The 13,265-nt window shown below is 48.9% G+C and overlaps 1 protein-coding gene across 3 annotated transcripts in view; it reads right to left on the bottom strand.

The window, feature by feature from the left end:
* Positions 1–13,265, bottom strand: part of DTNB (dystrobrevin beta) — a 101,265-nt gene that overhangs the window by 73,183 nt on the left and 14,817 nt on the right. For all 3 annotated transcript variants that reach the window (XM_081854734.1, XM_081854736.1, XM_081854735.1), the window contains exons 3-8: positions 12,906–12,986; positions 10,520–10,733; positions 8,572–8,657; positions 5,465–5,619; positions 2,597–2,702; positions 633–799 (exon numbers count right to left, since the gene is read on the bottom strand). In XM_081854734.1, coding sequence (XP_081710860.1) covers positions 633–799; positions 2,597–2,702; positions 5,465–5,619; positions 8,572–8,657; positions 10,520–10,733; positions 12,906–12,986 — 809 coding nt within the window. The remainder of the gene's footprint in view (positions 1–632; positions 800–2,596; positions 2,703–5,464; positions 5,620–8,571; positions 8,658–10,519; positions 10,734–12,905; positions 12,987–13,265) is intronic.

Raw genomic sequence — 13,265 nt, 5'->3', positions numbered from 1 at the left:
GCATAAAGTTTCAGAAACAGAGCCTCTGTCTGTATAGCAAGCAAATATAACCCTGGCAGCAGCAGCAGCAGTGCAGCCCAAGGTCTCGGTTATGGAGCACCAGAAGTGGTTTTGCACCAAAGACCATTCAAGAACATTCTCTCCCCAACCCTGCCTGCTGCTTTTCCTACTTTGCTGTTTCTTCCAAAGACAAGCCAAACAATCCTGTTCTCAAGATGCCCCCCCATTTCTCTCTCTCTTTGGGATTCAAGAGCTTACCCTCCCTGACCCAAGAGAAACTACACGACTCGCTGGGCTCCTGCAAGAGGTACCTGAGTGGCTAACAGGCTCTGAGCTGATATAGAGAACATGCTGGGCTCCCAGCTCATCTGGACAAATAAAGGCGAGCTTTGATGACAACAGGTTGATCTTCAGAGACGCAGGCAGGATCAGTGGTGTCAAAAACAGTCCACGCAGGTGTCCTTAGAAGAGGACCTGTGGCCATTCCACACCGGTCCCTGCAGAACCGACAGGCTACTGGCCTTCCCATGATGGACAGACCTCTGGGGCTGCGCAATAGAGAACCCGCAGCCCCAAACACGCCCACGGCAGAAAAGCAATGCGCCTGAGCCGCAGGAGACCAAGAGGCTTACCCAAGAGGAGTGCTCCTTCATCTGATGCTGGTTGCTGTGAGGGCCGCTTGCGTGGCCGCGCCAAAAGCAGTTTTGACAGAGCTGGTAGTTGTGGCACTGCTGGCATCGGTAGCGGAAGCCCATCATGCTCTCACAGCGGCAGTAAGAACACTCCACAGGATGGAAGACTGGGAGGGGAAAGGGGTGGAAGAGGAGTCAGAAGCACCTCCGAAGCAGCACACCCCACACGCCCCTCTGCAAAAGGACAAACTTCTAGAATTCCCCACACGTCAAACAGGTGTGTGCTAATTGGGGCGCATGGCTGCCTGCCAGCCTGGTAAACAGGCACTGGCATCCTTACCCTCGTCTCAGAAACGGAAGAAAATATTAGGATCCGCCCAGGCACGCCTACACTAGGGGGCTGAAGGCACCTCGGCCCCCTCAGTATTGGGTTTAAGGGGCTCAGCGCCGCTCCATGTTGAGGCAGCCCTGCATGTGCCACACATACTGTGATGCAGGTCCAGTGTCCGGCTACTCCAGAGTGCTCGGCCTTCTCCTTCATGCAGACACGCTTTGCACTGGGCCCCTTAATCTTGGGGGCAGCTTGGCACTTCTGGACCCACCCTATTCTTCCCATTTTAAATGGTTTTTTAAACTAATTTTTTATTGTAATTTTACAACATGGTGGGACCTTTGGGTGAAGTCTGGGTAAGAAATGCAACAGCAGCAGTGCCTAGATCTTTCCTCCAGGACTTCTCTAGATAGTTCCTGATTTGCCATCTAAAATCCCCTCCTGACACTCCGTTGCACCAAGAAACAGATGTCAGGGTGGTGCTGAGCAGAGATGGCAAAGCTATAAACAGGCTGGAAGACAGTTGGGACAGGCGGCAATTTGTGTGGATGTGTGGCAGGTATGAAGAGCCTGCTGGATTAGGACAGCGTCCCGTGCTGGATTTACGTATAAGCTAAACAAGCTCTAGCTTAGGGCCCCAAAAAAATTTAAAGGAAAAAAACTGGATGTACACTTTCAAAATATAAGATAAAAAACAAATAAAATAAAACCTACATACAGCAACAGGGTTTTGTGGTTGTGTAGGCTCCTATTTTGTTATGTGCAAATGGCTTTAGATACCTATGTAAAGGTAAAGGGACCCCTGCCCATTAGGTCCAGTTGTGGCCAACTCTGGGGTTGCAGAGCTCATCTCGCTTTATTGGCCGAGGGAGCTGGCGTACAGCTTCCGGGTCATGTGGCCAACATGACTAAGCCACTTCTAGTGAACCAGAGCAGCGCACGGAAACACTGTTTACCTTCCCGCCGGAGCAGTACCTATTTATCTACTTGTGATGGTGTGCTTTTGAACTGCTAGGTTGGCAGGAGCAGGGACCGAGCAACAGGAGCTCACCCTGTCGCGGGAATTCGAGCCACCGACCTTCTGATCGGCAAGTCCTAGGCTCTCGGGTTTAACCCACAGTGCCACCTGCATCCCATTTAGATACCTATTAGGTCCATAAATGGCCATATAGCATATATTCAACACAAAAAACAGTGACTATTTGTTGTTGACAAAGGACAGCTGGACATAGAAAGGGCCCCATTACCTTCAGAAGCTTAGGGCCTCATCAAACCTAAATCCGGCACTACCAGTCCTATCTAGTCCAGTATCCAGTTCTCTCTGTGGCCAACCAGATGCCTAGGGGAAGCCTGAGGCACACTGAGAGGAGAGTGTGGTATAGTGGTTAGTGTTGGACTAGGACCTGGGAGACCCGGGTTGTGGACCAGAGAGGCCTTGGGTCTGGCCCTGCAGGGCTCCTCTTAGGTTCTGATGTGGAGGGGCACCTGATGACCTATATTAGGGGAGCCTCAAGAAATTGAGCTCTCTGGCACAGAAGGCACAGGTCCCCACACCCCACGCTTGCCATAGTGAGCCCCCAGGCTGCAGTGCTCCTTAGCAGAAGGAAAGTCCTGCAAACAGTGACCCACTTACCATTTTCAACGTGGGCAAGTCTGTGCAGGAGAGGTAGCCACACAAGGCACTGGGGCGGCGGGTCAGCCATTAGCGTGTCTAAAAACATGTTTAGCATGACCTTTTTCTGTGGAGAGAGGTCAAAGTGAGAGAAAAGCCAAGTGCGGTCTGTTTCAGAAAAGAACAGTGAAGTTTCATCCTCCACAAAGAGAGTGTTTGTGCCAAACACACAGCACTCCCAGAATTAAGGCTGTCTTAAAAGCTGATTTCAACTGTGCAGTTAAGCACATGCTCAAATCTTTCTCACCATTTAGTATTTTATTTAGAATATTTATCTCCCGACTTTATAGACCCCAGACTCTCTCATAAAACAGCTTACGGAAGATTCTCACAAAACCATTTCCAGAGTGGCGGCTGCGTTATTCCGCTGCAGACTGACAGGAAAATGTCCTGTGGCATCTGAAAGACTACGGTGCATCTATAGGTCTTCAAGGTCCCACGAGACTTTGCAATCTTTCGCAGAAGAACCACAGTCAGGTGTAGCAGCAGGAACAGAAGTAACTCAGGGCTGTAACACAGGCTTCAACCCTGACTCCACTTAAACCATGAGTAAACTAGGGCCACTCTGGGCTCCATTGGAGGAGGTGTAGGATATTAGATCAATTGATAGATGGATAGATTTTCTAAGTAGGCATGGTTAGACTAGCAGCCTTAGCCTGTCATGGCTTCTGCCCCATTTACAGTGGTACCTCTGGTTGAGAACAGGATCTGTTCTGGAGGCCCGTTCGCAACATGAAAAGAGCGCAACCCGCAGCGGTGCGTCTGTGCACGTGCGGGCTGCGATTCGCCACTTCTGCGCATGCACGTGATGTCATTTTGTGCTTCTGCACATGCGCGAGCGGCGAAACCCAGAAGTAACCCTTTCTGGTACTTCTGGGTCACCGCGGGACATAACCTGAAAAAACGTGTCATGAAGCAAACGTAACATGAGGTATGACTGTATTTTACTGGGGCTGAAATGCAACTAACTTCAGCAGAACCCAGAGGACCATCTCTTTGTCTTCAACTGGGCACTTTCCTCTCTGCAGCCTCACAGGGATCCACATGAGGCTTCTCCAGGCTGCGCCATCCATTCTCAGTCGGAAGGAACAGGCGATGCAGTTTGTCGGCTTGAGTGATTGTGGCAACCTCCTCCTCACACCTTGGACGTGCACCCCAGGAGGGAGAGAAACTGCCTGTGATTGGTTTGACCACACCACCTGCCCCCTCCTCCCGAGGGAGAGCCCCCTTTGCATCCTGTGGGACAGTGGGTGGAGTGTCTCTTCCGTGGACACCTCACAGCTCCCTTCTATGGGAAGAGCTTGGTATCAGTTCCAGGTTTCAGCTGCAATGGCACAGGGTTGCCTCCCGATTCCCCTGCAGGCCATGCTCTTCCAGGCTCCTGCCCTGGGTTCCCTCTCTCTTTGGAAGCTCCCTCACCCTTTCAGGAGGGCTCCCTGCATCTCAGATAAAGAGCAGCAGGGAGAGTCTCCAGGTCCTTTCACCTTCTCCTTCCAGTAGTGGTTTTAGCTTGAAATGGCTGTAGGGTGCAGAGTATGGGGATGGCTCCCTCAAGCTCAATGCCCCTTCCAGGTCATGCTCAGATCTCCAGTTAAAAGCCACCGTCTGCTTGGAATCTCCCTCCCCCCGCCAAGGTTTACCATTAGCTCCCATTGATCCTTCCAGGAGAAATTAATTAATTAATTAATTAATTATTAATTATAATAATAATTTATACCCCGCACATCTGGCTGGGTTTCCCCAGCCACTCTGGGTGGCTTCCAACAGAACACTAAAATACAATGATCTTTTAAACATTAAAAGCTTCCCTATACAGGGCTGCCTTCAGATGTCTTCCAAAAGTTTGGTAGTTATTTTTCTCTTTGACATCTGGTGGGAGGGAGCTCCACAGGGCGGGCACCACCACCGAGAAGGCCCTCTGCCTGGTTCCCTGTCACCTCACTTCTCGCAATGAGGGAACCGCCAGCTGGACCTCAGCATCTGGGCAGAATGATGGGGGTGGAGATGCTCCTTCTGGTATACAGGACCAAGGCCGTTTAGGGCTCTCAAGGTCAACACCTACACTTTGAATTGTGCTCGGAAACGTACTGGGAGCCAATGTAGGTCTTTCAAGACCGGTGTTATGTGGTCTTGGCGGCCGCTCCCAGTCCCCAGTCTGGCTGCCGCATTCTGGATTAGTTGTAGTTTCTGGGTCACCTTCAAAGGGAGCCCTTATATGTATTGTTTTTTCTTTTTCATTGTTGATTGTTTTCTTTTCTCTTTTTTTTGTAACCTTTAAAATCTTAATAAAAATTTATTAATTTATTAAAAACAAAACAAAACAAAGGTAGCCCCACACAGAGCGCATTGCAGTAGTCCAAGCGGGAGATAACCAGCGCATGCACCACTCTGGCCAGACAGTCCGCTGGCAGGAAGGGTCTCAGCCTATGTACCAGATGGAGCTGGGAGACAGCTGCCCTGGACACAGAATTGACCTGCTCCTCCTTGGACAGCTGTGAGTCCAAAATGACCCCCAGGCTGCGCACCTGGTCCTTCAGGGGCACAGTTACCCCATTCAGGACCAGGGAATCCCCCACACCCGCCCGCCCCGTCCCCCAAAAACAGTACTTCTGTCTTGTCAGGAATCAACCTCAATCTGTTAGCCGCCATCCATCTGAGCGCCTTCTCACAGAGCTGACCTGCTTTGGTTACCCCCAGCTGTAGACCAAATGCAGCTGTATTGCCTCTTCTACTGGACTCCAGCTTGGAGGCTCCTTTGGAAGAAGCAACAGCAGCACAGAAAGCCTTTCTGTGGATCTCCACCAAACCTTCCCCTTTCAAAAACTTTACCTGCTGGGAGAAACACGTCCGCACAGAGTTTTCCGTGTACCCAAAGGAAGGCCCTTCAAACACAGCTGTGGGAAGTTTGAGAACCTCTCTCAGAAACTGGTCAAACTTTGAAAATATCATCAGGCCATTGGAATCCGACATCTGAGAGAAGATATCTAAAAAAACGCAAATGAAATTCGGATTAACTGTAAACGCTGCCCTTGTGGAAAGGACACGACAATTACACATACTTTTAAATTATTTCCGGGGCGGGGGGCAATGTATGCACCACACAACTTTAAAGAGGCTGTCAGTGACTCTTGGTCATGAACAGCCAGAGACAGGCATGCAAAGCATAGAGGGAAAAGTGCTCTTGTGTTCAGGTCTTGCTTGTGGGTTTTCCACAGGCATCTGGCTGGCCCCTGGGAGAACAGTAGGCTGGACTAGAGGGGCCATTGGTCTGATCCAGCAAACTCTTCTTATGTTCTTCGTCTATACCTTTTTATCACCCCCCCCCAAAAAAAACCCACAAGTGACTTTTTGTCTTCTGTGCACAGAGAATTTCCCTCTAAACATGACAGGCCAATTTCTTCTTGGAGGAGGGGATAACACCTTTAGCAAGATTTCTAAACTTCTTTTAAAAAAGGGACTTGCATCCTTAATCCTTTGCTGCACTCTGTCAAGTACTCCTGGAGGAGTGGCAGAAAGGAATTAACCATGAATCTTAAAAGGTTTAAAGCAAGCCAACCTAACACAGCACTGCTTGAGTGGAGAATGGAAGAACTATTTGCCTGTATCTAGAATGAAGTTAAGAGGAAATCAGAACGCCAAATAGTCCTGAAAGCACAGTGCACAAAGCTTTGAGAAAAGGTGCTCCACATGCGGAAGGATCAAGGTGACGATGGTGAAGCATCTTGGCTCTGCTGGTGATGGAGAGGAGAAGAAAGACAAGCCAACTCCAACACTTCTTCTATGAAGGAGGAGGATGAAGAAAAAGGACCTTCTGCACGCGAGCTGCCAAAACGTTCTAACCCAGATGCTTAGAAATGCCGGTGTGAATTTTAATCTGCTAACTTCTTATATGTTTTAATGTACAGTGGTACCTTGGTTTATGAACTTAATCCATTCCGGAAGCCCGTTCTTAAACCAAAGCATTCTTAAACCAAGGCACACTTCCCCATAGAAAGTAATGCAAAATGGATTAATTGTTCCAGACTTTTAAAAACAACCCCTAAATCAGCAATTTAACATGAATTTTACTATCTAACAAGACAATTGATCCATAAAATGAAAGCAATAATCAATGTACTGTACTATAAAATAAATAAAACAGTGTTCGTAATCTAAAAAGTTAGTTAACTAGGCTGTTTGTAACCCGAGGTACCACTGTATTGTAATTTTTTCCTTCTTTTATGGCTTTATAATTTTGTAAACCCCTTTGAGGTTTTTGACACTCAAGTGGTGTATACATTTCATGAAATTAATAAGCAGCAGGCCAGGAACCTGTAGGTTCTACAATCAGAAGGACTTTAAGAGAGTGAAGAATGTTGATCAGGGCAAAGAGAAGCCAGGATGTCTGCTGGTTAAGGAGACAAATTGTGGATGACATAGTGGAAATAGAACATCAAGAGCACACCCAGCCGGAGCAGAAAACAACGCTCCTTTTGACCAATACTTCAGATGGACAGCCAGCCTTGTTCCCTGGCCGCCTCTGATCTCAAGAAGCATCGAAACAGAAGCTTCAGTCTGGAGGGGCAGCGTGAGCTCACGGGGTGCCAGAAAAGCCCAAGGAGGGGTTCAAGGAGAGGCATCCAGCCTGACCGTCAGGCAGCGCGAGGAGTGCTGCTGAAGGGCAGCTGAGTCAGCAGTTATCTAACGTGAAATTATTTTCAATGCTAGGAAAAGAGGAGAGGGAAGATCAGCCTGATTTTGAACCCCAGGCATCAAAACGTTTCAGGCTGACCCTGCGTGGGAATTTTATTTTCGGAGAGAAAATTAGCACCACAGTATTGCTGGACGCGGCTGGCGCTGTGGGTTAAACCACAGAGCCTAGGGCTTGCCAATCAAAAGGTCAGCGGTTCGAATCCCGGTGACGGGGTGAGCTCCTGTTGTTCGGTCCCTGCTCCTGCCAACCTAGCAGTTCAAAAGCACGTCAAAGTACAAGCAGATAAATAGGTACCACTCCGGTGGGAAGGTAAACAGCGTTTCCGTGCGCTGCTCTGGTTTGCCAGAAGCGGCTTAGCCATACTGGCCACATGACCCGGACGCTGTACGCCGGCTCCCTCGGCCAATAAAGCGAGATGAGCGCCGCAACCCCAGAGTTGGCCGCAACTGGACCTAATGGTCAGGGGCCCCTTTATCCCTTTACCTATTGCATTGTATTTTAATTTTATTTTAAAGTGGGGTAGGGGGAACAGAAAGCCCAGGATAAAAAATGATGCCTGCAGTGCCTACTGGAACTCCTAGTCCACAGCCAGGAAGAAGTTATTTATACACACCCAAGGACAGAAAGGTGTTAGGAACCAAGTCAAGTACTGCTCTCCAACAGGTGTGCCGCAAACTGAGCAGGCAGAGTCAGTTATTTGCAAAAGGACACTCAGGGATTGGCAGGAGAAAGCAGAGTCAAGTCCCCGGGCGAAGGAGGCTTAGGAGGGCGTCCAATGGAAGACGACAACGAGAGAAACTCTGGTGGGCTGGAACTGGGGAAAGTGAAGGGTTGAGGCGGCCAAGGCAGCAGAAGAGCAGGAGAACAGCTGATTCCCGTTCACCAGGGAAACCTCCAAAAGTGTTCCCAGTCAGCACCAGGCCTTCCAGCAGGCAAGACCAAGGGGAGAAATGACAGGCGCTCTTCCCTGCCCCACATTGCTACTCTCAGCTGAGCCTCAGGTCTTCAGAGAAAAGTTTTTCTCGTTCTCACCTAACTCCAGTGATACTTGTGGACAAGGGTCTGATCCAGGAACTTGATTCAGTAGACTCTTCCTGCGTTCTTGCTACTGAACAGGTAAGCAGAAGAACACAAAGCAAAGGATAGCTTCTGCAGCTGATGGGTGGCCATTTTTTTTTCTTTTAAGGACAGTATTATGCAGTATCCTTCCACCTACCCCGAATTATCTCCCTAAAATACTCACATCTCAACTTGTCCAGAATCTTCCCACCGCACATGGTTGCCAACATGGCTTTTATGGAAAACACCGTCAACTTTCCGTGGCCCTCACTGTAAAAAAAACCAAAAAACCCCCCCTGCATTTCAATCAATCAATCAATCAATCAATCAATCATTTTATTTTTATGCTGCCTTTCCAAAGCTAAAACCATGCTCAAGGCAGCTTGCAACCCAGCCGTTGCACGTTGTGACAGGAGCAAGTCTATGATCCATTCATGCACAGACACAAATTATTCAGCAGGACAACACAAGAGCAACATTCAGAAAGTGCCCAAGAAAGAAAATTGCCCCACATTTTCCTGGCTGGTCATGGGGTGGAACATCTTATGCAATGGGGGTGGGGGGAGAGAGAGAGAGGGAGAGAGAGAGAGAGAGGCTTCTGTTAGCTGTGCCCAACAGAGGTTATCGGAATAATGAGATGTGCTGAGATGTTTTTGCCTGCATCCATGCTGTCAAACAAGATTCTATTGCCATAAAGGAAAGGGACATGCTTTTTAAACACTCCTAGCAGAACGAAGATGCACAAAGGTCCTCAGCCGATTGACACGCCATTACCCTAAGAGGATGACAGCATGCTTGCCACCTGAGCAAAACAAGAGGTCTTCTCGTAAGAGAAGCCTTTTCTGCACTGACTGGGCTACTTTGTACACACAGGAAGGCTATAAAGGAAAAAGGACTCCCAAGGATGCTATCAGCCCCCAAGTCTCAAAATATTAAGTAAACAGATCCCGTGATATGTTATTGGACTTCCATCACGACACAACTTGTCCTCCTCTGGTCTACAAAGTCTTCTGCCTCCCAACTGCAACCACCAAGGAGGAAGAGGAGCAGTTTCTATCGGAGAGGGCAGCTGCAGAAAGACAGAGAGCTCCCATCCGAAACACCAGCAGAGTCTTCCCTGCCAGTAAAGCCAAGTTTTCTATCTCTCTTGCCCAAGAGCGCACACTGTTCCAACATGCACAGCAGAAAAACTTCAACAGCTGCCAGCCAGGTGAAATGAAGCAAAGCCTATCTTGAGGAGTTTTTGGCTCTCCTGCTCTTGGCTGGGATTAGAGGCTTACACATTGCTCCACTAGGGCCTAAAATTGGGGATATGGAGGTTGACTACTGGAGATTCACACGTGAAACTGCTGCTTCACCTTCATATTCAGCCCCAAGGAAAGAGGCCAAAGGGACTAGGAAGGGGTGGGGCTGGTACCCACAATTGGGCACAACATGCTCTCCCCTGCAGTAGCACAGAACGTGTAACTTGAGAGTGCAACTCCATGGGGAAACGTTAGCCTGAGCCAGCCTTTTGCAACAACTGCTGCAGCAATTTCCGTGCCCCCAGCAGTTTGTGTAAAGGCACACTTGGAGAGAGGTTGCGAGGAAGGCTCCTTTTAGCCTCATGGAATTGGACTGCGCCATTTTAAAAATGTAGTTTTTGAATCCACATATTCGGATGAAAAAAATCCCACCACCCTCTATAACCTTTCAACTGGTCAGATTTCTTGGTGTGCAGAATCCAAAACTGAGCAACAGGGTTTGAAGTGTGTGTGTGTGCTGCAGGGTGACTTGAGTGTGAAAATGGAACTGGCCTTTTTCAGAGGTCACAGGGTCACATCCTGGACCCATGCTCGCTTTGCAGCAGGAACATTCGCTCCGTTTTTAATTGCTGACAAAGCAGATGACTACAGCACATGAGCTCACAAATCTGTCTGGATCTGCAGCCTGAAGGAGCACCGAGACACCACAGGGGGATAAACCACCTTGCTCAAAGAAGAAGGGCTCTGAGGATGAAACACGGGTGTGATTCTCTGCCAAGGGCCAAAGCCTGCTCTAGCCCAGGGGGGCCCAAGGCCTCAGGCTCTGCCCCAGCCCACGCCATGGCTGCCTGGAAGCAACGCAGCCTGAGGGAGAGAGAAGCCCCTGACCTGTCATATGCTGCTATCATGAAGTTGAGGAGAAGGCTGATGGATTGCTCCACGCTGATCTGGTGAGTAGAAGGAAGGCGTTTGTTCAGCTGGTAGTAGATGGAGGAAATGATGGTTTCTAATCGAGACACATTGATCTCCGTGTTGTGATCCAATGTGTTAAGGCCATTATCTCGGAAGGCTTCTATCATATTCCAGATATCCACAAGGTGAACTGGAAGGGAAAGGGGAAAGACAAGTTTTACTCCTAACTGATGCAAGTTCGGTTGCGTTTTTATGAAGCATCCCTACCGTAAAACACAGCGACGTTTCCAGGAATTTCCTTCTACAGGCACAGCTCATGTGGGTGGCTGGCTGGACGGCTATCCTATCTGTTGGGGATTCCTTAGTTGCAGTTTGTGCATTGCAGGGGGTTGGACTAGATGACCCCTTGGGTCCCTTCAACTCTCATGAGTCTTTGTGCATTCTGCTAACTCTTCAGCCAACAGAGTCAAGCTGCTCTCTGCCAGCTTTCTCCAGGGGTTCTGCCAGAGCTGAGGCTCCATGATTATCTGGGCATTTCTATTCACAATCTTAACTTGGCGTTGCAAGACTGAAATTCAGTTTACATGGCCAATCTTTGTGGCTGGCTGTCCAGGGTTGGGTGTAGACTTGCGCTTGCCTTATCAGTACACAAGGAAGAGGGGAAAGCCTGGCTGAGGAAAAAGTGGTGTGGGGAGAAACTGCAGCCCCTCACCACCCCCAGTCAGCCTCCAACAACCAGCCTCCTTGGCCCCAGCACTGAGGCAGCATGAGCGTGGCCACGTGCATCTGTATATTTTGGCAGACTGGGGGATGCATTTTGGCTAGGAAACAGGACAGAAATCCAGTAAGGTGAGTGGCACCCCTCCCCTCTTGGTCGCACTAAACAAGGCCAGAGGCTGCAAATACAGCATCTTGTCTGGATTCAATAACTGGGCGTTGCTGCCTGCCTGCCTGCCTCCCCCAAACGCAGTTCCCTTGCTTGGTAAACCTAAAGCTAAGCCACAATTGCTTGTTTTCCCATTACCAGATGTCCCCATAGTGCTGTTTCCACAGATACAGCAGCCCCTGGTGGCAAAACACAAAGAGGAGCCCCTTGAGAACAGCCAGGCTTTCCTTATTCTAACAGGGAAGGGTGGAGAGGGCGGGGGGGGGGGGGCTGTTAGTCCACTGAACTCTGCTTGCAAGCAAGCAAGCGACTGCCCCCTTGCATGGAGTGGGGGGGGGGGAGATGGATGATGGGCCAACCACCCAAGGGTGGGGTGTGGATGGCAGGAAAAAACACAACACTTCTCTCTGAAGTGTGACACTCTCTACTGATCCACATGGAAGAGGGCCGGGTAGGGTCTTTCAGCTCCACTGGATCAGGGCCCCAACCCTTTACTTTCTATCCCAAATACGGCCATGCCACATGATGATCTTGCCATGGCCCTTGCATTCTCTAGGAACGATTCTCTGCTTTTTTTTTTTTTATCGCTTAGGTGACTTCCAGATGACATGTTTATTGAGCACTCATCCTGATTTGGTTACACGGCATCCTCTGTCTATTGAGTGAGCCATTATGATTATTTTGTGTCGAGCAATTGTTATTCTTTACTTTCTGGGAGGAGCAGGGGTTTGTTGCTCAGCCCAAACCCACTTTAATTGTGTAACCTGAATTTCCCAGGATGCCACTCCATCTCCCCCACAAAATACTGGCTGTCTGGAAGCGGCCTCCTCATTCTTCTCTGTGCCACATGACCCTGCCCATCAGACTCTTCCTGTGACATTTCCAAACTAACAAGAACATGCTCAGTGCCAGAGAGTCCAATTACACACACACACAGAGAGAGAGCTTCCTCCTACCAGGCTGTTTCCTCCTCTCAACATCATTTCTAAGTCACATGGCCTTCTCCATGCCTCTTCAACACACCCCTCTCTTGCACACTGCCCTGTGGTTTATGCACAGCTATAACACTTTACTCCCGTCTGAACACTGCCCTTCACTTGGTCATTCAAGTTTTCTGTGTGTGATCTTCAAGCATGTACTTCAAAGCACCAGATTGTCCCCTGGCCAGAAGAAAGCGCATCATGCGATCTTCCAAATAAAAGCTGGTCTGTGTGCCTCACGTGGATCAACAGGAGCACATCAGTACATGACAACAAGGACATTGTGCAAAGGAGGTGGAGGCACAGAAAGCTTTTCCCAGCTTGGCATTACCACTTTTAATTTTGTCTATCTTTCCCCCAAACAATGCAAGGTTTGGGCTGATTTGTTCTTATTGTGAGCTGAGTCAGTGCAATACAGAGGAGTTCATGCGAAGATAAATCTTTACATGTGCACTTATCGAAGATGTTTCTACAGAGGGTGGAACTTTTCACTTACGATTACATCTTTTTTGCACAAATCTCAGTTTGCAGGCAGTCCGATACGTTGACAATCTGATGACGTCAAAGTTCTGAGCCCCTGTGAATTAGAAGCAAGAGAGTTCTTGTCTTATAGTGGGAAGAGGCCCTGGGTCACATCCCGGCACAGAATCCATTTCCCAACTGAACTTTTGGCCTAGTTTTCAAGACAGCTGGTAATTCTGTGTCAGAACTATTAATTTCCTTCACTTCCTTTCTGAATTGTTTCCTATGAAATAACTTAAAATGGCACAACATTGAAAACATCAATAAAGCATATATAACACTACGTCATGACCTATGTCAATCACCCACCGCAGCTCCAATCAGTGGATGACCA

The sequence above is a fragment of the Podarcis erhardii genome, assembly GCF_964252035.2.
Source record: "Podarcis erhardii genome assembly, chromosome: 3".
NCBI lineage: Eukaryota > Metazoa > Chordata > Lepidosauria > Squamata > Lacertidae > Podarcis > Podarcis erhardii.
This window is presented reverse-complemented; position numbering and strand designations above follow the sequence as displayed.